Source organism: Protopterus annectens, chromosome 1.part2 (assembly GCF_019279795.1).
Source record: "Protopterus annectens isolate FY-2018-M chromosome 1.part2, PAN1.0, whole genome shotgun sequence".
NCBI lineage: Eukaryota > Metazoa > Chordata > Ceratodontiformes > Protopteridae > Protopterus > Protopterus annectens.
Window position 1 is genome coordinate 729,727,216 of NC_056727.1, and position 25,168 is coordinate 729,752,383.

A 25,168-nucleotide genomic window follows, 5' to 3' on the forward strand; every position below is an offset into this window, starting at 1 on the left:
GGAGGGCTGAGCACCAAAGGCCTTCAGGAAGACAGACTCCTCCTCAGAGGGGGCTTTGGATGGTCAGTCACCTCTTTGCTTCAAAATCTCTAGGATGTCAGAGAAAGTAACATCCTCAGAGGATGACATGGGGGACCCCTCAGATTCCTCGAGGTCGGTGTCTGATGTGAGAGACTCATCCTGGGAATCTATGTGCTTCCTCTTGCAAGTTTTCTTTCTGGGTGGCTCCTCGGGCAAAAAATCTGAGGGGCCCTCAGAAATATGGGGACCACTCGTGGGGGTACCCTGAGGCCTTGGGGTTCCGCTGTCCAGAGATAGATGGTGATCAGAGACCTGCACCGGTGTTGTAGGGGACAGAGTGACCGACCCGTATGATGCCGCTGATGACCTGGCCAGCACGCTCCGCATGGCCTCAAAGGCTAGTCCTCCCGGATCCAAAGAACGACCAGCCTCTGAAGCCGAGACAGGAGTCAGGCTTCCCCGCTCTGAAGCACCGAGAGGGAGACTAGGAGCCGAGAGGTGTCCCGAAGCCTCTCCCTCGGGTTCAACCAATGAATCCTGAGTCCTGAACCCTGTGGACGGCACCGACGGGGTCAAAGCTGACGTCGGAACCGCTAAGCCAGGAGAGGCTGTCGGAACCGACCTAGGGACATCACAGAGAGCTGAGCACTCCGGCTCCGAAAGCTGAGATGTGCTCGGAGGAGGAAGTATCGATGTAGTTTGAGGGACCGGCTCTGGAGCCGACTGGGTCAAAGCCGAGAACAATTTTGCCAGTACCGGTGAACTGAAGAAGTCTCTGCACCACTCTGTCGACGTCCACATCTGATAAGGCCCTGGAAGATTTGGAGGATAGGGAAGGAGATCGAGACCTCCTCTCTGAAGGAGACCTCCGAGGAGGGGATACCGGCCTAATGCTAGGCAACCGGCTCCGAACAGGCTCCAAGAAAATTGGAGCCGAAGCAGGTTCCATGACCACTGACACTTCCTGTGGCCCCGAGGACAATGGAAGCGAGGATGTCGATGAAGACTTTGCTATTTTCTCCGGTGGCTCTGAGGAGACTGATGGCGCCGGAGATCGCTTTTTTGCTTTGGAAGATTTTGCCTTAGAACTGGAAGCACTCTCCAGACCCTCCTCGAAGGAGGGTTTCAGAAGTCCCTTCAAAATCAATTTGTTCTTCCTTTCCTGAAGAACACGTGGGCTAAAGGCATGACAGAAACTACATGATTCCTGGAGATGAATCACTCCCAGACAGTACACACAAACAGAGTGTCCATCAGTGATGGACATTTTATAACTGCACTTTGAGCACTTCTTGAAGCTCGAGGGCTTATGCTCCTTAGTATCTTTGGACATAGTTAACCAACAGCAAGTAACTAACTGAAAATTAGACCAACGGTCAAACAGCCACAAGCGCGGGAACAAGCCAAACAACAGACAGAACACCACAAAAGATCTCTAACTCAAACAATCCTAGACACAAATACAAGGGGGAGGACTAATTCCTCTAATTTAAATGGTTTTAGTCCAAGGGAAGACTTTAGCACACAAGGAAAGCAAGGGGACAGACTAGATCCTCTAACTGAAAAGGGCCTAGCCCGTTGGAAACAGCTAGTGGGATAGCACGGAATACACAAAAATAAAACACAACTTTTCCACAATACAGTCAAGAACACACACAATAGCTATTAAAATAGCTGTTTTTTGCAAAACTTCTCTGATAGAAGAAGAAAAAGGGTACTTAGCCACAGCCAAGAGCGAGACCACATCCGAGCTACACGAGCGGCAAACAAGATCTGGGGATAGACAGCAGTGCAGCATGGGATACCATCTTAGCCCAGCCAATAGAAAGAGGTCAAGCTAAAAAGTATGGCCGAGTTGGAGCTGACATTTGGCTCCGAACCCACGGGTAAGAATGTAGGCGAGATTGGACTACATAACATCTGATTTTCAGACCTAGGTGCTTAGTATTCCCTATCTCTCCCCCCTTGGCTGACCTAGCGTGACTCACAGTTCAAACTCTACATTTACCTACACTAGTGTACTGCAGCTACTGCAAAACGGTGTCTAAGGGATTGCAATTTGCTGCCATAGTCTCTAACAACAAAAACTTTTTTCTCTTCCAACAATTAAACAGTTCAAACTCTACATTTACCTACACTAGTGTACTGCAGCTCCTGCAAAATGGTGTCTACGGGATTGCAATTAGCCACCACAGTCTCTAACAACAAAACCTTTTTCTCTCCCAAAAATTAAACATTGTAGTTTGCAAACATAAAAAACATTTGTTACGCTCTCTTCTACCATGCTGTGTAACAAAGCAAGTCACCATTTTGGTCAGCCATAGGCTCTTTCTGCTTTATGTTTTGCCTCCTTCCCCTGTAACTAAAGTAAACTGATTCATAGATATGTCTCTCTGACCCTAACTTTTACAGCTATATTTTGTACCTTTGTGGCTTTCTAACACTCGGACATAGTTTCCCGTTTGAAAGTTTTACTTTATTTGTCTGACATTTGAACAAGTAACCATGATAAAAACCTCAAAATTGTATACTGTTGGTCTGTCTTTCCTGCTAAAAGTAAGTAAATTAAAGTGCTGAGTGCAGGTTTTAGGCCCTTATATTCAACTGACTTGTGGTCTGCCTTACTGGCAGAAAACAAACTGTTAGATGGCAACAGGCTTTCTCACCCTTCCTTGCTGTTCAAACAGAAGTACCCCACGGCTCCATACATGGACCTTCAACATTTTTACGAATAAACTACATTCATCCCACAGTCTCTGATCTGTAATACAATATGCAGATGACTCTACTCTCTTATCTATCTCCAATATTATCTCTGAACTAAACACACTAACACAGAATTCCTTTATCTTTGTTGAAAAATGGCTCAGAAACAAACAATCAACTAATCCTTAACCCTAAGAAAACTCAACTCCTTCTCTTCCTACCTCAGACACTCTCTCACCTTAAACCCAACTTTTCTCTTTCCTCCCTAGATGGCACCACTATCTCCCTTGCATCTCACACCACTCCTTGGGGTAATAATTGATAACCAACTAAAATTTGACTTGCACATACAACAGGCCATCAAAAAAAACCCCACCAAAATCTGGTACTATTTTATAGGAACAAAAAATTCCTCACTACTGCCACTAAACACAATCTTGCGCAGGCATTTCTCTTACCTAGTCATCTCTACTCTTCCCCCATCATTACCAATTATCTAAACTACCTCAAAGCAGAAACTGGAACAAACATACAACAAAATTTCCAGATTTATTCTAAACCAACCACTCTCTTCACATCACTGCCTCTCACTAAACAAACTTATGTGGCTGGAATTTCCACACCTTCTCCTACAATCATAACTCCATACTCCCTTTTCCATACTCAACAACCCCTCTGCCTGCCCTGCTCTCGCCTCCCATGTTACTCTCTACCCTTCCCCTAGCCTCTCTCAATTTATAAACCCAAAAGTAATATTGGCAAACTACTTTACACTCTGTCTCCCTAAACTGGAACAAACTCCCTCTCCCTAGATCCAACCTTTCCTTTCCCAGTTTTAAAAAGGAGCTTAAATCCTACCTACTAAACTTGAAATTATGCCGTTGCCTTGACCACACATAGTTTTAGTCTGTCCTACTGTATAACCTGTTGTATCTCCTAACTTTCTTTCTCTGTTAGTAACTTCTGCTTAAACTAACCTCCTAAACCCTCAGCTTTACTACTACAGCCCTACTACAGACCCTCCTCTGTTAGTAACTTCTGCTTAAACTAACCTCCTAAACCCTCAGCTTTACTACTATAGCCCTACTACAGACCCTCCTCTGTTAGTAACGTCTGCTTAAACTAACCTCCTAAACTCTCAGCTCTACTAGTATAGCCCTACTACAGACCCTCCTCTCTCTCCCCCTCCCATTCTCCACACTATTTATCTTTTTGTTCCCTCTTCCTATCAACGTCTTTACATTGTCCTTCTTTTGAACAACAATTATCGTTTTGTTTTTACTCTCATATGTAGTAAATTATCACTGCTATTAGTGCAACCCTTAATGTTCATAACTTTTTCTTTTGTTTTTTTTCTTTTTAAAATTAATTTTATATTTGCATTATTTGTAATAGATTTTGTCATGTATGTTTATCTTTGCTTATGTTTGCTGGGGCTCTTTCCCCTTGGGTCTCCACTGAAAATGGGTTGCTTACTATCAATGCAACGCAAATAGTTAATTTTCTTTTTTACAATTGTGTATTGTGATTGTTATTTAATATTTGTATATTGTCACTTTATCTTTACTTATGTTTGCTTGGTCTTTTCTCCTCGGGCCTCTACTGAAAATGGGTTTGTTTGCAAACTCAGTTGGACTAACCAGGTTAACAAATGTGAAATAAATAAATAAATAAAACAAAACAAAACAAAACAAAAAAAAAAAAAACATCCTTACCTTTACTGCTATCAGGGTACCAAAGTGAAAGCTGCTGCTTTAGAGCAATGACTGATGCTTCACGTACCAAAGCTGAAAGATCAGCACCCCTACAATATCAAAGAAAGTTTATTTTAATTAACTAGAACATAAAGCAATGCACTGTACTGTTTATTGTAGTTTTCACACTGAATGCATCTCCCATCACTCTGAAAAAATCATATAATGTGCCAGGAAAAAAAATGATATACCACTGCAAACTTTCCAGTCCTGAAAGAACAGCATTAGTGAAGCAGTAAAATAATTACGTACACAAAAATGATTAATGTATGAGATATATAACAGCCCAATGGAACATGACCAGAGATTTACTGAGACCATCCAAAGTGTAACTAACTTTTACACAAGCACCTCCATCTATCCCACCCCCGCAAGACTACGGAAACTAGATCTCAGCATTAGGTTAAGAATATTTACTTAGGTAAGACAGGTGGAGATGAAATAACAAATGGTGATGTATAATCAATCTTCAGAAAAGTCTCCAAGAACAGATGGTATTCCTGTAGCAGTCTGGATGTTAGGAGGGAAGAATGTGATAAAGATCTGGAAAATTTTAACAATATTTTAAAAGGAGGGGGAGGAGCACCAACATCTTGGAAAAAAGCTTTGGTGGCTGTATTATACTACAGTAAAAACACATCAGACCCAGCTTCATATAAATCCATTTAAATTTTAAACTGATTATAAAGTGTTTTATGTCTACACTGGCTAAAAGAATGGCAAAGTTGTTGCCAAAGTTGCTAGATATAGATCAATGTGATTTTGTGGAGGGAAGGCAGACATTTGAAAACAGTAACAGAATAATGATGATCCAGAGGGAAGCAGAATGTAAGAGAATAGTTCCGTTGTTAGTGGGTCTTGATGCAGAGAAAGCATTTGATACTGTAAGCTGGGATTTTAAGAGTAGGGCAAAGGTAGCATCTTCATTCCCTGACACAATAATATGATTAGGAGGCTATATGAAGGATCATTGGCAAGAATTAAAGTCAGGAGGATTCCTCTCTGATAAGTTGTGTTCGAAACAGAGGAAACAGTCAGAGATGTCCCCTTTATTACTTGCTTTATATTTAGAATTGTTGCCAAAAAATACAAGGGACTCAGAAATGTAAGTATATAATTGGTGTGGTAATCAAAAAAGTTGGCTTTAATTGCAGATGATATTATTTTGTACCTGATAAATCCATAAAGGGATATCTCAGTGTTGTGGAACATTTTGAGACAGTTTCAAGTCTTTTTGGGATATAAAATTAATGAAGATAAAATAAGGGCTATAGCCGTAAATTATGTGCCCACATACGGATTGGTTCAGCAATACCCATGTTTATGAGGATACAATAAGATGAAGTATTCAAGAGTAAAGATTAAAAAAAGGCTTTTGTTACGGCATCTAAGTATATGTGGGAAGAGACTAAAGAAAGGTTAACACAAAAACCTGAGAAACTGAAAGCTCTTGTTTGTGTTTATGGACAGTAAGATACAAGGAGTGAAAGTGTTTTAGTCCCTTTAGTTTTACATACAGATCAGGCATATTTTTATCAACCAGAGGAGTAGATGTGGACAATAATAAAGAGTTGAAGGAATTTATCTTGGAGACAAAGAGGGCAAGAGTTAAATGGGAAAAGTTAATCCCTCCAATAGAACAAGGTGGTTTAGGATTAGCTGGCTTGAAGGAATATTTTAGAGCTACACAGTTACAGCTCATATACATAACACAAAGCAGAAGATTACAATTCAAGCTGGAAAGGGACGATGATGAAGTGGGGGGAAGTTCAAGAAATAAAGAGAAAGTGAGGTTTTGGATACAGATCCCTGAATAATAGCAAACATAAAGATTATTATACTCATAAAATAGCAGAAAATATTCTAAGAACTAAGCCAACATGTGAATGGAGAAGAGAGACTGCTTAACAGGTATGATTGCAAGAAGGGGTACAAAAAAAAACAGGCAAGAGGGAGCTGGAATTTACTGGAGAAAAGTGGCAAAGGAACCAAGGTACTGGAAGGAAATTACTAGACAGGGAAAGGTAAAAGAGTGGGATGTGGCCAAGAAGACATTTGGACTACAGGCTAGAGAATGCCTTCCCTACCAGGGACTGATATCAGAGCGCAGTCGCACAGAAAGGGAGAGGGGAATCTTAAGTGAAAGACCTGCACTGGTATAGTTTTTAGATGAATATAGAACAGAAGCTGGTGTTAAAAGGGGGGGGGGGGGTAATTAGTAGGGCATATAAAATATTGCATGATAAATATAAGAATCAATCAGAGGAGGTAAGAAAAGAAGAGAGACTGGAAAAGCAATTTACAAGAGAACAATGGGAGGACATATGTATGGCTCCCATATGCAAAAAAGTCCAGAAGATTTAGGATCTTTGCTTGGGTGTTTACATAAGTATTTTTATACCCCAAGCAAATAGCCACCCAATGTTTTGCCTTTCCTAAAAGAAAAACAACATCTGTCATTGAAAAGGAGATTCAACCATTCATCAGCTAACAAAATGTCTCAATGATATTGCACGAGGTCCATAAAGCCAGAGATATTTTGTCTATAACTCCAAATTCTGTTCATAATTTTGATATCTCAACAAGTCAGTCCTATGTAACATCTTAACCTGACTGCTAGTCTGAACCAAATCTATTTCAATCATTACAAATGGAAAATGCCGTTTTTAAATTCTACTCAGGGTACGTTAGACGGCAATAAGCTTGTTGGATGTTTCCCTTGTGGTCATTGTTCATTTTGCAAATAAGAAGTTATGTACTCACCATAACGTTCCATCTGAGTAGGTGACTTCATTTGGATGCAACCTGTGGGATTCGGATCCGACATCGGATCCGAGCCGGCAATTCATAAGCTTTAGGATCCGAGCTCCTAGCTCCTCCCTTTACCCATAATCCCCTGCTAAGCCCTGACTGACCTCAGATTGAGTTTGCCCTGTGAATACCAGTATAACAGAATCCTGGGAAACCAGGACTAATAACGTCATGAAAGGTCAGGGGGATGGAGGGGGGGATGGTTGCATCCAAATGAAGTCATCTACTCAGATGGAACGTTATGGTGAGTACATAACTTCTTAATCTGAAGTAGGAAGACTTCATTTGTCTGCAACCTGTGGGACAGAGTCCCCAGCTACCTGGATCTTGGGCGGCCGTCATGGAAGGATGTTCCGGAGCACCGCAGAGCCAGAGGATGCTCTCCCTCTGGAAACAACGTCCACTTTGTAATGTGAAATGAAAGTATGAGATGAGGACCAAGTGGCTGCTGCGCAGATATCATCTAATGGTACTAGATTTAAAGGCAGCAGAAGTAGATACTGCTCTTGTAGAATGTGCTGTAATTCTCTGAGGAGCTGGCCTTCCTGAGGTGTCATAGGCCTGCAAGATACAATTAGAAATCCACTTTGACAAAGTGACCTTAGAGACTGCCTTACCCAGTGCGAATTTTGCAAAGGAGACGAACAGTTGATCGGATTGCCTATGACCAGCTGTTCTGTGAATGTAGAAACGAAGTTGTCTATGAACATCTAAGGAATGCAGTTTATATTCTCCTTTGTTTTTATATTTGGGAAAAAAACTGGCAAATTAATAGATTGGTTAATACTGAATTCGGAAGCAATTTTTGGAAGAAAGGAATGATTGGTCCTGAGGGAAACCCTATCAGGAAAAAAGGAGAGATAAGGTGGTTTGACGCACAGCGCTTGGAATTCTGAAACTCTTCTAGCTGATGTAATGGCCACTAAGAAAGCAGTTTTCCAGGAAAGATACTTCAAGTCCACAGAGGCTGCAGGTTCAAAAGGAGGAGCGGTTAGGGCCTGCAGCACCAGAGACAAGTCCCAAGGAGGTACGGCTTCCTTAACAGAAGGTCTTAAGAGGAAAGCACCCTTAAGAAAGGTTTTACAAATTTTTGCAGCCATGACAGGCGTCGAGTCATGACCCACATGGTAGTGAGAAATGGCTGCCATCTGTACCTTAACCGTCGAAGAGCTTGCTCCTTGTTGGAAAAGGTCTGTCAAAAAGTCTAGTACCACAGAGAGTGGCGTGGAAAAGGGATCAAGATTTTTATGTTCCGCCCAAATAGAGAACTGCTTCCATTTGCTTCGATAAACCTTCCTAGTAGAAGGTTTATGGGCAGCCACTATGATGGCTTTCACTGGTGAAGAGATACCGGGAGTCCTTATTAGGGATGGAACTGGAGCAGCCAAGCTGTCAATTTCAGTGTGTGAGGGTTCGGGATTGGAAGCCCCTGAGGATGGGAAATGAGATCCGGAATTGGATCTAGAATCCAGGGCAGATTCACTCTGTGAGACCATACATAAGGGAACCATGGTTGACGAGGCCAGAATGGGGCAATGAGAATCATTTTGCTCCCCAAACTGCTGGCTTTCTGTAATAGTTTTTGCATTAGAGGAAGAGGAGGATAAGCGTATAGGAGACCGGGAGGCCAAGCATGCACCAGGGCGTCTCTCGGGGATTCCCCGAATGGGGGAAGTAGAGCGAAGAAGTTGTCGCATTTGGCATTTGAGGGAGAAGCAAAAAGATCGCAACAGGGTTGCCCCCAGGCGGCAAAAATCTACTTTGCTACTAGAGAATTGAGACACCATCCGTGAGGGGAAAGAATGGTGCGACTGAGCTTGTCCGCTAGAATGTTGGACCTTCCCGGAATGTGCGTTGCCACAAGAAAGCGGTTGGTGGAGATTGCCCATTCCCATACTCTCATGGCCTCTCAGCAAAGGGGGTAGGACCTGGTTCCCCCCTGTTTGTTGATGTACCAGACTACCGACATGTTGTCTGTCTGGATAGCAATAGTTCCTACAGGAAGAAGGCTGTGTAGTGCTTGCAACACTAATAGCACTGCCCTCATCTCCAGAACATTTATATGCAGGGAGGTCTCTGAACTGTTCCACGTGCCTTGGACAATCCTGCCCGCTGAATGCCCCCCCCACCCGAGGCGATGAGCGTCCGTGGTCACTGTGGCTAGGGGGAATGCAGTACAGAAGGGTCTCCCTGTTAGGAGGTTCATCGACTGGAGCCACCAGAACAGGGAGCTCTTGCATGCTCTGCTGATGGCTATCGGGCTGTTGAGAGGAATGTAAAGTGGGGACCATTGGACCTGGAGGGTCCATTGAAGAATCCGCATGTGTAGCCGAGCGTGAAGGAGGAGCGGAATGGCTGCCGCCATTGAACCTAGGGCCCTCAGGACCATAGCTGCAGTCGGAGCCGGTTCTAAGATGGCCGTGATATGACACCTCAGGTTGGACAGTCGATCTGGAGTGAGGAATGCCCGCATGTTTCTTGTGTCCAATCTTCCTCCTATAAAATCTATAAGCTGTGTGGGGGCCAAGGAAGATTTTTCTCGGTTTATGGTGATGCCCAGCCGAGGGGCTATGTGAAGGAAATAGTCCCTGGCTGAGCACAGTAGATGCCTTGATGACGCTGTAAGGAGCCAGTCGTCCAGGTATGGAAACACCTGAATTCCCTAGAGTCTCAGGTGGGCCGCTACCACTGCAAGTACCTTGGTAAACACCCTGGGGACAGAGGTGAGACCAAAGGGAAGGACCCTGAACTGGTAGTGACTGGCTCCCAGCCAGAAGCGAAGGAACCTCCTGGACCGTCTGTCCATTAGAATGTGGTAGTACGCGTCCTTGAGGTCTATAGAGCACATCCAATCGTTCTCCCGCAAAAGGGGGAGGATAGATTGTAAGGTGACCATCCGGAATTTTTGTTTGGTTACAGACAGGTTCAGTTGTGACAGGTCTAGGATCGGTCTTAAGTCCCCCATCTTTTTTTGCACCAAGAAGAACCTGGAGTAAAACCCTGATCCGGTCTGATCTCGGGGGACACGTTGGATGGCTCTTTTTGTTAGCAGCTGTGCGATTTCCACAGTTGCTACCTCCCGTTGATCGGGTGGTACATCGGGGAGGTTTTTGGATCTGGGAATACTGTGAAGGGGGACTGAATAGCCTCTGGATATCACTCGAAGCACCCAACGGTCTGACGTGATTGACTCCCATGATGTCAGGTGCCTCGAAAAACGCCCCCCGACTGCCTCCAGAGAGGAGCAGCCGGGTAACCCATCAGGGTTGCTGCGTGGGTCTGTCAGAGAAGGGTTCTCTGGACCCAAAGTTCCTAGGAGCCCCTCTGCCTCTAGGACGGCGACCTCACTGTCCTCCTCTGCCACGGAAGGACTGGTTGTCCGGAGCAGGTTGGGATTGCTGCGATTTCTGGAACCACATCTTCTTCTGTCCCTTTTGGTTCTTCGAGAAGGACCTCTGGGGAGCTGAGAAGCGGACTCCGACGGCAGACAGCGCCTTCCCGTCCTTTCCCTCTGGACAAGCGTTTCGCAAACCGTTTTGCCAAAAAGGGCAGAACCATCGAAGGGGGTATTCGCGAAGGTCGCTTTGAAGGGCTCCGCGAAATCACAGTGGCGGAGCCAGGCCTGGCGTCTCATAACAAGGCCCGATCCGCTAGCTGTAGTGGCTCCCTCTGTTGCATGAGATAAGAGCCGCATAGAAGTATTAGACACCGCTCTGAGAGTGGCCATACGGGTGGAGTACACTTGCTTGTCCTCCGCCGAAATGGACTCTGGGGGAGATGCAACGTATTCCTTAATTAGGTCTCGCTGCATCCTGATCACGTGTGCCATATAGTTCAGCGCCCTCAGGGAGAAGGTTGCTGAACTAAAGACTCGCTTCCCAATGCGATCTATCAAGCGGGATTCCTTGCTCGGGGAATGCATAGAGGGACTCTCCTGAGCCAATTCCCTCTTCGTGGCTGCAGCCATCAGCATGGCATCTACTGGGGGTCCCTTACTCCAATGTGTGCGGTCCGATGGGGGACTAAGAATGTGGTCCGGACGTTTGGGAATAGGCTCTACGGTGTCCGGATCCTTCCACGCTCTGGTGGCAATAAGGTCCACCACAGGGTCGGCAGGAGGGGACACCCAAGAGGTAGACGGGCCCGCCTCAAATGCCTCCAAGAACACAGACTCGTCCGAGGAGGCCTTGGGGGCAGACCACCCCCCCGATCCTTAACATTTCCATAATGTCTCCAAAGGAGATATCTTCTGGGGGTGATCTTGGGGAGCCCTCCCCTTCCTCCAAGTCCATGTCTTCAGTAATAGACTCGGGGGAGTCCACGTGCCTCCTCTTACACTTATGCTTACGAGGCACCTCCTCGGGGGGACTGTCCGAGGAGTCCTCGCCAGCAACCAGTTGTTCCAAAGGAACCACTTGGGACATTGAGGCGGGCTGTCCCTGAGACCAGCTGATGGGAGCCTGGCCCAGCTACGAGGGAGTGCGGGATGGAGCCGAGACAGGGACCGGGGGTCCGGATGTCCTCGACAGAACCCTCTCCACAATGTCAAAGGCCGAGGGGGAGCAGACTTCTCTAAGCCCAGAGAGCCGGCCCCCACTCGGATCCGACGAATGGATCAGAACCGGAGCCGAGACCGTCGGATCCGAGAGACCGGTGCGCTCCGACCTAGACAGAGTCGAAGAGACACCAGCTCCCTCGGATCTGAGGCTAGGCCCACGGCTCCGAGAGGTCGGGTCCAAAGTACCCGAAGCACTCAAGGGAGGGATCAGATCCGAGGTGCACCAACCAGTCGGATCCGACCCACCCCCGGGTCCAATGCTGCCTGGCTCCGAAAGCTCCAAACCCGGGAGTCGGGTCGGAGAAGGAGCTATGGGGGCGAAAAAAGGGGTTGAGGTCCCTCCCAGGTGGGGGGGCAGGGCACTCCCATCTGCATCTGGGCCTGGATGAATCGCCTCATCATCCAGTCCATATCAGCATCCGACATAGAAAAGGTTGACCTCGACGAGGCCACCGAGGCGGATCTAGAGTGTCACTTCGATGACCTCGACGAAGGTCTAGTCTCCACCTCCTTGGGTCCGGGAGAGAACCGAGGGGATTGGAGCCGAGGAGGAGGAGATTTAGAAGCCAGAGGGGAGGCACGCTTAGGTGGGGGGGCCGAGACAGATGCCTCGGCCCGCCGCTTATGGTGCCCCTCCCTGTGCCTCTTCTTTTCCCTCCTGGTCTCTCTATCCTCCGGTTTCTTGGCGGGAGATTGAGTCCCTGCCGGAGGAAGGGAGACCGAAGTAGCCACGACCGAAGTAGCCACTGGTGTAGCAGGAGCCGAGGCCGAAGCCGACTCAGGAGGGAGAGGTCCCGCCAGAACCAACTTCCACCTCCGCTCCCTTAAAGCCCGGGAGTTAAACCCTGCACAAATGGTACAACCAGATGAAAGGTGTTCAACCCCCAGGCATTTAACGCACCGAGTGTGGCCATCAGCCGGGGAAAGCTTATGGCCACACTCGGTACACTTAGAAAATATAGCCTTGGGAGCTTCAGACATGGTTATGCCCTAACAGGCCCTAACAAAAAAACACACACACAACTAACACACACTAACGAACACCCAAGAAAGGTTAACTAAAGGAAGGGAGGTAAGCCTAAACAAACACACACTAATTTCTGCTAAAGAATAAGAAGGAAATTTAGTCAAAAATATTTCACCAAAATCTCTTTGCTATGGAGCTCGAAAAATCCCGTCAGCTACTGAACGCGGCAAATGAAATCTGGGGTCAGTCAGGGCTTAGCAGGGGATTATGGGTAAAGGGAGGAGCTAGGAGCTCGGATCCTAAAGCTTATGAATTGCCGGCTCGGATCCGATGTTGGATCCGAATCCCACAGGTTGCAGACAAATGAAGTCTTCCTACTTCAGATCATATATTTCAAAATAAAGAATTTACTACCAAAAACACACCACATCTATTTAACATCAATATATTTGTGAATTGTAGCACAGATTGTGTAATTTATTTAGCTGTATGTATGTGTTCAGCTTTCTATGCAGGTCAAACTTCCACACCTACTAAATTATGCATATCTGAACACTTTAGTAATATTAGGAACAACTGTCTTACTAATGCACTATTTAAGCACACTATCAAACATCAATCTGCTCAATTCCATTTTATTATTATTGACAGGCTATGTGGTAACAGAAATTGCAAAGCTGGTTGTCACAACATTTTAAATAAAAGCAGAAAGCCTGGATTGTGAGACTGGGTGGTCTTTTTCCACCTGGCCTGAATGAACATTTATAAAAGGCTTTTTTGATTGGTTGATTAATATGTGTGGGCTTGTATTTTCCTATAAATAGGGGTTGTGTACTACAGTCCGTGTTAAACATTGAAAAAGACTTCTAGCTGAAACCAGTCTGTGGACTGTCATTTGATTTTGTAATAAAGTCAAATTTCCTCTCTCACTTTGTGCTGGTCTGTTTGTTTGCAGTTCACCAGTTAACACACTGAAGTCTTCTGGATAAAAATTAAGTAGTTTATTCCGGTACAGGCAACAAAATTACAGGTTCCAAAATACAGACTAAGCGCTTTCATTTCTCACTGTGGAAGGTTGGGCACCGGGCTGGCAACTCGACACTGTAAAACTCCACTACCAATCATGAGCTGACAGGTGATCCGCTGTGGCGACCCCTAACTGGAAAAAGCCGAAAGAAGAAAAGGATTCCTCACAAGGGAACTTGTTCAGAATAACTACTGTTTAACTGCTCTTCACATTTATACTATCTAGTAGTTTAACTGACAAAATCATTCAATGATCACTTCACTCACATTTAAAGGAATAGTCTGAAAAAAACAGCACCAAGTGTAAAATAAAAAATAAGTTATGTTCTTACCATAACATTCCATGCGAGTTGTTCATCTCGCTTTTGTTCTTACGCGTGGGTTCGGAGCCGATCCATCGGCTCTGAGTCGGCCGCTTTCCAAGCTCAAGATCTTTGAGTAGCTCGAGGCACAGTCCCTATCCCATGATGCTCTATGACTAACCTCAGATCTAGTTTGCTGAACCCAGCAAGAAAGAATACAACTAAACATACCAATATGCAAAATATATACATATGTATACACATATTTACAATTAGCTAAGAGATACTCCGGCGGGAGTGAAGGACACTAGTCAGACCAACCAGACCACCAGTCATACCAGTTCTTCAAGAATCCGGAGGGGGAAGGTGGGAGGGAGTGTAAGAACAAACGCAAGATGAACAACTCACATGGAATGTTATGGTAAGAACATAACTTCTTTATGTGAAGTTGTTCAATCTCGCCGTTTGTTCTTACATGTGGGTAGTGCCCCAAGCCCCCTAAATCTGGGTGTCTCACAGGAGTACATTCCTGAAAACAGTGGAACCAAAGGAAGCCCTGTCCCTGGAGGCTCTGTCCACTTTGTAGTGAGTGATAAATGTATGAGGTTTGGACCTAGTAACAGCTGCACAAATGGTGTCCAAAGGCAAATGGGCTGCATGAGCCAGAGATGTAGAGAAAGCCCTGGTAGAATGAGCTTTCATGTCACGTTCTAAGGGTTGGTTGCTTGAAGAATATATAAATTTTATACAATCAGATAACCGTTTAGACAATGTAACTTTAGATACAGGAAACTCCTTCTTATTGTCAGCATGGGAAACAAAGAGCTGATCAGATTTCCTAAATTCCTTTGTTCTGTCCAAATAAAACCTCAATTGTCTGTGAACATCAAGCTTATGTAACATGTATTCCAATTTATTAGAATGGTGTCTGAAAAAAGTGTGAAGCTCAATAGACTGGTTCAAATTAGCCTCGGAGCAGACCTTAGGAAGAAAGGTAGAATTTGTCCAGAGAGACACTCTGTCGGGGTGAAAGACTAGATACCGAGGTCTGATAGAAAGAGTTTGTAGTTCAGAAACTCTATGCACCGAGGTAATAGCCACCAAAAAAACTGTCTTCCAACAAAGAAACTTCAGAAGCCAAGATGATTCAGGCACAAAAGGGGGAAGCATAAGTTGAAACAGTACTATATTTAGATTCCAGGGAGTAACTGGATGTCTGATAGCTGGCCTCAGGTGATGAGTCCCTTTCAGAAACACTTTACATAATCTGTGAGACATAATATTAGAGCCTTCACATCCTGAATGAAAGTTGGACATTGCAGTCAATTGAACCCTTATATTGGCAGCTGCCGCACCTTCATAAAAAAGCGTAGTCAAGAACTCCGGAATACTATGAACAGGAGCGACATAGGGTTCAATATCATGTTGAAAAGCCCAATAAACAAACTGCTTCCATTTACTGTTGTACAGTTTCCTGGTGGAGACTTTATGAGAAGAAACTAGAATATGTTGCACCACGGAAGACAAATTATATGACCTGGCTAGGTTGGGAAGTGGAGCAGCCAAGCTGTCAGTTTGACAGAGTGAAGAGAGGGGTGAAGAACTCCCGAAGAGTGAGTCAGAAGGTCTGGCACTGGGTCCAGAACCCAAGGTTCTTCCACTTGATATTGCTGAAGGAAGAGGAACCATATCTGCCGAGATCAAAACGGGGCTATCAGAATAACAGTCCTTCCCAAGCTTTTGGCTTTCTATAAAATTTGGGGATTAGAGGGATTGGTGGAAAGGCATAAAGGAGACCCGTGGGCCAATCATGTACGAACAAATCCCTTGGGCTCTTCCCCGGTGGGGGATACAGGGCAAAGTAGCTTTTACATTTGGCATTCATCAGGGATGCAAAAAGGTCGCAGCAAGGCTGGCTCCATCTGTGGAATATCATTTCCGCAACTTGTTCTTTGAGGGACCACTCATGAGGCAACAGAATGGCTCCACTCAGTTTGTCCGCTATCACATTGGATGTCCTCGGGATGTGCATTGCTATCAGAAAGCACCCGGTGGATACAGCCCACTGCCAAATTCTCAGGGCCTCTCAGCGTAAGGGGTAAGACTTGGTTCCCCCCTGTTTGTTGATATACCAGACCAACTCTTACCCTTATGCCGAGAGGTAAGACTTGGTTCCCCCCTGTTTGTTGATATACCAGACCACCGACATGTTGTCTGTCTGGATTGCAATCGTCTCCCGAGGTAGAGTCGTGAAAGTGCTGCAACGCTAGAAACACTGCTCTCAACTCTAGGACATTGATGTGCAAATGGGATTCCATCTCTGACCAAGAACCTTGGACAGTTCTCCCCTGAAACAGCCTCCCCACCCTATCAGGGAAGCATCCATGGTCACTGTGGCTGAGGGAGGGGGACGTACAAATGGACGACCTACAGTTACCTGGTGGCTGTTCAACTACCAAAGCAGGTCTTTTTTGCAAGCATTTGTCATTAGAATCTTGAGCAACACTAGAAGCTGTAGATAAGACCACTGGGTGAAAAGTATCCATTGGAGTATTCTCAAGTGCATCTGTCCCAGAGGAACCGCTATGAGCATAGCTGCCATGGTACCTAATAGCTTCAGAACCTGGGAGTCCGGTACTCTTCTTTCCATTAGCAAGTGGGACACCTGATTTCATAGGGAGATTACTCTTGCTTGAGGCAACCTGACCAAAGTGGTGGTGGTGTCTAGATCTGCACCTATAAAGGAAATATGCTGTGACGGTAATAAAGCAGATTTTTCAAAATTTATGGTTATGCCTGAGAGCACAGATTGATTGTGTAATCTCTGGAGAGAATCAGTTGATGCCTGGTGGTGGTATTTAGGTGCCAGTCGTCCAGATACGGAAACACCTGGAATCCTAGACGCCTCAGGTGAGCTGTAACCACTGCCATGCATTTGGTGAACACTCTGGGGGCTGTGGTGAGACCAAAGGGCAGTGCTCAGAATTGGTAGTGACTGGCCCCCAGCCACAAACTCAAATGATCTCTGGATGGTCTGGCCATTTTGATGTGGTAGTACGCATCCTTGAGATCTATAGAGCACATCCAATCACCCGTTCCTAGAAACTGTAGTATCGATTGAGGTGTGACCATCCAGAACTTTTCCTTCTTGACAAAGGTGTTGAGTTTGTTGAGGTCTAAATTGGGCCTCCAGTCCCCCATTTTCTTTGGAACTAAAAAGAACCTGGAGTAAGTTCCGGATCCTGGCTGGTCTGCCGGGGCAGGCTGGATGACGCTTTTTCTAGCAACTTGTGGATTTCAATGGCTGCTTGATGCCGCAGACTGGGTGGAACGTCTGGGATTCCTGTTCGAATAGGAGGGGATTCTGAAAAGGGAATGATGTAACCTCTGGTAACTATGCTTTGCACCCAAGAATATGTTGCAATTCCTAGCCAGGTGTCTGGGTACAAAGCCAAGCAACCCCCGACTGCCTCCAGAGCCAGACAGTCAGGCCTCCTTTTCAGGAGCGCTGATAGGACTTGCTAAGGAACTGCTCACCCTGGTTCTGCGGATCCCCTCTGCCGCTTGGGCGGCGTCTTCCATTATTACCCCCCTCCTCTGCCCCTGGAGGGGGGTTCACTACGTGTGTTTTTGAAAGCTCTTTGGGATTTCCGGAACCGCATTTTTCCACCTCTATGGTCTAGTAGGGGTGGAAAAATGGACTCCTACAGCAGATAGAGTCTCTCCCTCCTGCTCACACCTAGTGAGAGTCTCCTTGACTTTGGTCCCAAACAGGGAAGAGCCACCAAATGGGGTGTTGACAAAAGAAGACTTGAAGGCTTCCGCAAAGGAGCACAAGTGCATCCAGGATTGTCTCCGTAGAGCTATCGCTATACCTGCTGCTCGGCTCGACCCATCGACTGCATAAGAAATGAGCCACATGGACAAGTTCACAATAGAATTAAGGGTGTTAAGCTGTGCCGTCACCTTCTCAGAGACAGCATCTGTGTTGCCCTTTAGAGTATCTCCAAGCTCTTTGAGGAGATCTCATTGAAGATGGGTGAAACGGGTTAAATAGTTAAGCGATCTCATGGCAAATGTCACAGAACTAAAGATGCGTTTCCTGTATCTGTCCATCGTCCTAGAGTCTCTGTTAGGAGGATGGACAGAAGAAGCGGTTTCTGACATCTCTTTCTTGGTGGCCGCCGCCACCACCATGGCATCAACGGGAACTCCCTTCATGAGAAAAGTCCTGTCTTGGGGGAGGTGATAAATTTGTTAGGCCTCCGAGGGACCGGTTCCATGGAATCAGGAAACTCCCATGCCCATTGAGAGACCAAATCCATTAGCTCGTCAAAGGGTGGAGTAACCCAGGAGGTGGAAGGTTGAGACCCAAAGGCCTTCAGGAGCACCGACTCATCCTCAGTAGGGGTAACGGACTGCCAATCACTCCTCTGCTTTAGTATTTCCAGGATGTCTGCAAAGGAGACATCCTCCGAGGGGGACCGTGGGGACCCTTCTGATTCCTCTAAGTCAGTGTCTGATGTCAAGGATTCCTGAGGGTAATCCAAATGCCTTCTCTTGCAAAATCTTTCTGGGGACCTCATCAGTGGGGGCGTCTGGTGAAGTCTCAGTAGAGCAGGGATCACCCAATGGGGTTACCCGAGGCTCTTGGTCTCGACACTTGGTAGGAACCTGCGATGTAGAGGCAGAAAGCGGCCCTTCAGGGGAGGAAGAGGAAAGATCTGAGGATGTGAGGGTCTTAGCAGACATAACCCTCCTCATGGCATCAAAGGCACCGGTGTCTCGACCCAAGGAATCTTCCGGTTTCGAGGAAGACAGCAACCTCCTTGGTGCCAAGGCCACGGGCTCCGAACCAGAGGATGGAGCCAAGCTCATCTGCGCCGAAGCCCCGAGAGGAAGAGTCGGAACAGAAGCATTGGTTCGACTCTACCCCCCCGGAACAGACAAGGGAGTGTCGGCTCTGAGATTCTTTGAACGGAATCAAAGAAATCAAGATCGACGGGGCTGAAGACACTGCGACAGGCCTCGGCTCTGAGGGTTCCACAACCATCAGATCTTCTCCTTCTGGCTCCGAAGGCTCAGCTAGCCTCAGAGGAGGAGTAGTAACAGCCAATGGAACAGTCGCAGGCTTCAAAGTCAGTTGGAACAAAGCCGAGAGTAATTTGGCCAATGCCAGGTTCTCTAAAAGCCTCTGCACCACACGGTCCACATCGATGTCTGAAAATGTACCCGAAGAATGGGTCAAAGGAGCCAAAGAAGCTTCGAGCTACTCAAAGATCTTGAGCTTAGAAAGCGGCTGACTCGGAGCCATTGGATCGGCTCTGAACCCACGTGTAATAACTAACAGCGAGACTGAACAACTTCACATCACTATACATACTAAAACACTTACAGATAAAAACTTTGTACGTAGAAATGAAATAAAATAAAATTAAAATTAAATTAACCATATCATGGTAACAAATACCTTCTTTTAAGAGCAGGAACTAGTGAAACGTATTCGTTTAAACCTGGTGGGGTACCAGCATCTAAATTCAGCTGCCACATCAATTCTTTATACTCAAGGTAAGTCTCCCAGTCCCCACCTCTTTCTGAAAGGCATACTTTTTCCAACACACAAAACTTGAACTTGGCTTGTTTACAAGGTAAAGTGTGTTTGTATAAAGCGTTTGTTTCTTTTTGCTTATTAATCTCATAGGAATGTTCATATATCCATTGTTTCAACTTCCTCTCTGTCTTCCCAAAGTAGTACGACGGACATTGTGTGCAATAAGCTATATATACTACTCCTGTTGTATTACAGTTGTAGTGTCCTTTCCCTACCAATGTTTTTAGATAGTCTCCAGTGGCTATATCGTCCTTATTTTCTAAATATACACACTGGGCACAAGCCCCACATTTATTAGTACCATAGTTTTTGATCTACCACCTTTTCAAAAATATTTTTTAAGTTTGGGCCTGGCAGGAATTTATAGTCTCCCATCCAGGCTATGCTTAAACAGGATCATAGAGGGGATTTGTTTGATGTGAACTGTTAGCCTACTCCAGAGTATTGGCAACTTCTAAGAGGCATACCCCTCTCTCCAGCAGGTCCTATTTATGTTGCAGAGCAGGTTAAGGTCCCTAGAGCGGGTGACCCTTGTCCCATCTGACTTGCGGATATGCAGGATTTCCATTAGGTTTGGATCTGAGATTGCTCTGTAAGCCAGGCACAAGTCTTGTCTAAGTAGTCTGCATGCTACTGAGTACAGTGACATTGACTTCAGACTGTCAACGCATGATGTGATGGAGACCCTGAATTTTCTTGGTTAAAAATCTCTGAGGTCTCTCAAGTTGCTGCAGATGCCTGGAAAGGTACATACCGAAGGAAGCACTGCACTCAATTATTGGCCTGATGAGGGTTGAGTACAGTGGTGTTATGACCTTTTTCACTCTTGAGACAATGCCTTTGCTAATGAGGTGTGCGACGTAGAGTGCCTTCCTTACCACAGAAGACACAAGGTGGTCAAAGTTTAGGCTACAGTCAACTTGCATTCCCAATTCTCTCACTACTGAGTTGTTACTTATGGTATTATTATTTATATGGCAGTCTGGAGGGATATCATTTTTACTGAAGGGGATGGTAATGTATTTTTTGCACTGAGTTTGAGTCCATGGCTTTTACAGCAAACACTGGTTTATGTTAGTCCCTTTTGAAGTATATTGACATTGTTTTGGGATTCAATGATTGCAACTAATTTGCAGTCATCAGCAGACTTGGCCACAGACCATCTGTTTTGGCTTTAACTTCTGAGAAGTATATTCCAAGCAGTAGGGGGGACCAGCACTGACCCCTATGGAACCCCAATGATGACAGGTCTGCTGGTTGAGGTAAAGTCCCCAGCTTTGACTAAGTGTGATCTGTTTGTGAGCCAATTAGCAACCCACCTGATGACATAAGGGTTGATATTCAACTGGGAGAGTTTATCAATGATGTCCAAATGTAGGATTGTGTCGAAGGCCTTGGCTAAGTCAAGGTAGCCTGTATGCAGAGATTTGCCTTTGTCTATAGCTCTGGTGATGTTTTTAAAGAAGTTCACTAGGTTTAACAGGAATGACCTGCCTTTGACAAAACCAAACTGTGTTGGATCAAGGGTTTGGAGATCACCTATATCCTTATTTATAAAGTCTATGATGATTCGTTCCATGGCCTTACAGATTAGGCTGGTTAAGCTTATGGGCCTGTAGTTCCAAGGGGCTGTGCTGCTGTACCCCCTTTATGAAGGGGGATGATGGCTGCTGTTTTACATTCAGCAAGAACAAAACCAGTACTCAGGCTGTGGTTAAAGTGTGTACCTAATGGAGTTGCTAACTCATGCTTTTGACCATTTAAAATGCAACTTGGGATGCCATCTGGTCCCATACAGGCTGTATTTTTGGCCTTGGAGAGAGAATTAATGACTTGCTCTTTGGAGATGCGAGGTGGAGTAGATGTAGGGGAATTCTTTGTGGAATGTTTGGAGGGGACAGGGGGAGTGAAATTTTCACCAAATCTGTCAGCTAACAGATTAGCTATTTTTGCAGGATCAGTGTGTGTAATGCCAACCACAGCTAGTTCAGCACGTCTGGTCCTACCTTTTAGGTTATGGATATAGCTGAAGAATGCCTTATGGTTATCCTTAGCCATGGTTACTAATTTTTTTTCAAAGTTGTCCTTAGAAGATTTATTAAGTTATCTTATTTGTTTGTTCAAGCAGAGAAGGGTGTTCTTCTAGTGTTGGAACCTCTTTTTTTTATTTTTAGACAGCAACTTCTTCCTCTTGTTGTATAACTTATTAATGCTAGGTGTCCACCAGGGAGGCTTGTTTTTTTCTTGAGGATCTTGTTTTGATCCTATCAGATACAGCTGTGTCAACTGTGTCAATAAAATTGTATAAGTGTTTGTAAAGGGCATTTCTGTATACCTTAGTATAGTTGTCAATCCAATCTGTGGAAAGAGGAGCTTGGAAATTATTTATGCCATCCCTTAGGAGAGTATAATTAACTTTGGTGTAATTTTTTAGCCTGATTTCATTTAAGAGGGGTTCAGGTGTTATAGCTACTTAAAATATGACTGATTTGTGATCAGATTTAACCAGTGAGGGTCCTATACTTGTGGTGGTGCAATGGTCACCCATGTTGGTGAGGACCAGGTCGAGAATATTTGAGCCCCTTGTGGGGTTGCACACTATTTGTTCCAGGGCATTAGTGCTAACAAAGTCCAGGAACCTTCCGTATAGGTTTCCCAGTCAATAGAGGGATAGTTAAAAATCACCCACAACTACAGTGTTTGGTTGTAATTTGATGGACTCAAGAAGGTCCAAATAAACAACATGGATATCTTGGTTCATTGAAGGGGGCCTATAGCTTATGATGACTTGAAGTGGGGGTGTTACCCACACTTAGATAAACTTGGAGCAACTCTATGGAGTTTTCCTGTCAAATCAGTCTACAGGTGTATTTATCTTTGATGAAGATAGATACTCCTCCTCCGTTGGTTCTCACAAGTTCGCTTTACGGTCCGAAAGTGTGGAAGGCATTTTAGCCTTGCAAGGCCAGGGTACTCTCTGTGGCCCTAAGTACGTCTCAAGTCATTCACACCAACATGAACTATGACTGAGTCATAACAGCACTTGTTGAGAGACTTGAGTGCATGTGTGAGCTGACGAATCCTGACACCCGATAGACAGCTGACTGTAACCTTCTTATTGTCCAGCCTGCTGAGTGGGACATCTGTGTGTCTCACAATGAGTCACCTATGGCTAAAAATTTGGTAAGACACTGGTGCCTTGTATTTTTATGTGTACTGAGTGCTGTAGGTGCTGTATTAGGTGTAGTATGTTTGTATTTGGAAGGTCTCTGGTGTTTAGGTAGACTTCTGGTGAATACCTCCACGTATGATGGTTTATGTGCTAAGTGCATGGTTTGCATAGTAGGTTTAGTATGTGAGCTGACAATCTGTTCAGTGTTACTGTTCTGGTCACGACAGAGCAAGGATTCCGGATACTTAGTGTAGATGCATCTCTCACAAACTGAACTTGGGTGATTTAGAGTTAGAGGGTTGTCAGTGTATATGAAGCAGTTGCTACACTGCCTCAGAATACCCATGTCAATCAGGCTGGTAGGAGAAATGGAGGGAAACTGGCCATCCATAATGTTACGTTAAATCCTGTTTTCACAGCAGGGAGAGAAAATGGATGGGTGTGGTATAAATGGGTGCTCTAAATGGGGTCTATACTAATGAGGTGCTCTCTATAGCATCTATACTAGTGGGGGTTGTCTAAATGGTATGAGACTATTGCAGTTTGGTGGTTTGGGGACTGTTTAATGGGCAAAAACGCAGCTGAGGGGCTCTCTGAGCAGATAAGTGCTATTTAAGGACTTCTCTGCCAGATCATGGGCAGCTACTAATGGAAAATGTATGTACTGAAGTTTTTGAGTCTATAACCGCCATGCTTACCCCCACTGCATGGTAATGTGCGATGGTGCACACAGGTGCGCTACCCACAAAAAGATAAATATAGCAGAGCTGGTAACCCCACAGGAGGAACAGAATTGCAAAATTATCCAGAAACTGATGCAGGTCATAGGAGTAATGAAACGGAGTTGCAGAAGCATAATCACAGACTAAAGGAAGTGAAAAATGTGGGAAAATGGCAAAGTAGTAAACTGAATGATTCAGAGAACAGGTCCAGGAGATGCAATATAGGGGTAGTGGGAATAAATTAATTCAGGAAGAACTGGAAAGTTCTGTGCTGAAACTAACTGAAATAAGATGTGCACTACCTAAGGACAGAAAGCTGAAAAAAGAATGAATACAAAGAGCAAGAAGAAGAAAAAATGGGCAACATGCTCCCAAAGACATGTTTTACTATCTCTACAAGGCTACAGAACAAAGGAAGAAACTTTGAGACAAGTCAAGTCTCTCAAGCTAATACCATTTAATGACAGGTTTATAAAAACAATTATAGAGAAGGAAAGGTAACAGAATGGGAAGAGGCCAAGAATTAGATGGCCTGCAGGTTAGAGATTGCCCTCCCTATCAAGGATTGATATAACAATACAGGCAAAGAGAAAGAAATAGGAGGGTCCTGAATGAAACACCAGCACTGACAGAGTCTTTAGTAGAATCCAGAACAGAAGCTGCCATTAAAAAAGGAATAATTAATTGAGCATATAAAATACTGCATGACAACTACAAAAAACAATCAGAGGAGGTTAGAAAGGATTGGGAAGAGAAAGTAGATAAGAAATTCACAAAGAAACAATGGGATGATACATGTATGACTCCCAAATATGCAACAAAATCTAGAAGATTTATGATTTTTGCTTTGAAATGTTTACAGATATTTTTATACCCTAAGTAGACTCCAGAGAATTTTTCTCAGGTAGACAGCAAATGTTGGAAGTGTGACGGGAAGAAAAAGGTACTTAGAAACATTTTCTGGGAGTGTGCTGGGGATGGCAGGTTTTAGGGATTCCCTGCAGGATGCACTGTCGGAGATGCTAGGTGGGTGGATTGCTGTGAAGAGGGAGATGACTTTTCTGAGATATGATACAGAATCAGAATTGCCTAGACATGGTAAGTCCTTCCTGTGTCTAATTACGGTGGCTGCCAAAAAAGCAATTACTAGAAAATGGAAATCTAAATCTAAACCAACTATATTAAAAGTAGTGAATATAGTAACAAAAATAAAATAACTGGAATTGAGATCTTTACAAAAAGGGTAGGAACAAACGACATAGGAAAAAATGGGAATTGTGGGAACACTACATATAGGGGAGGAATGAGGTTTAAAAGAAGGCAGGACGTAAATGAGCTATGCAATGTCTGGCTGAAAATGATTTGGTAGATTATAACTAATGTATAATGATTCCAACAACAATTACATCAACATGGTTTGTGATGTATAATGTTTGAAACTAAAATTATGTCAATATGGTTTGTTTTCATTTATATAAATGTATGATTGCCTATGTCATACATGATAATTTAATAAAG

The 25,168-nt window shown here is 44.8% G+C and overlaps 1 protein-coding gene across 2 annotated transcripts in view; it reads right to left on the minus strand.

The window, feature by feature from the left end:
* Positions 1 to 25,168, minus strand: part of NVL (nuclear VCP like) — a 1,985,423-nt gene that overhangs the window by 283,436 nt on the left and 1,676,819 nt on the right. For both annotated transcript variants that reach the window (XM_044058761.1, XM_044058752.1), the window contains one exon: positions 4,443 to 4,531. In XM_044058761.1, the coding sequence (XP_043914696.1) occupies positions 4,443 to 4,531 (89 nt within the window). The remainder of the gene's footprint in view (positions 1 to 4,442; positions 4,532 to 25,168) is intronic.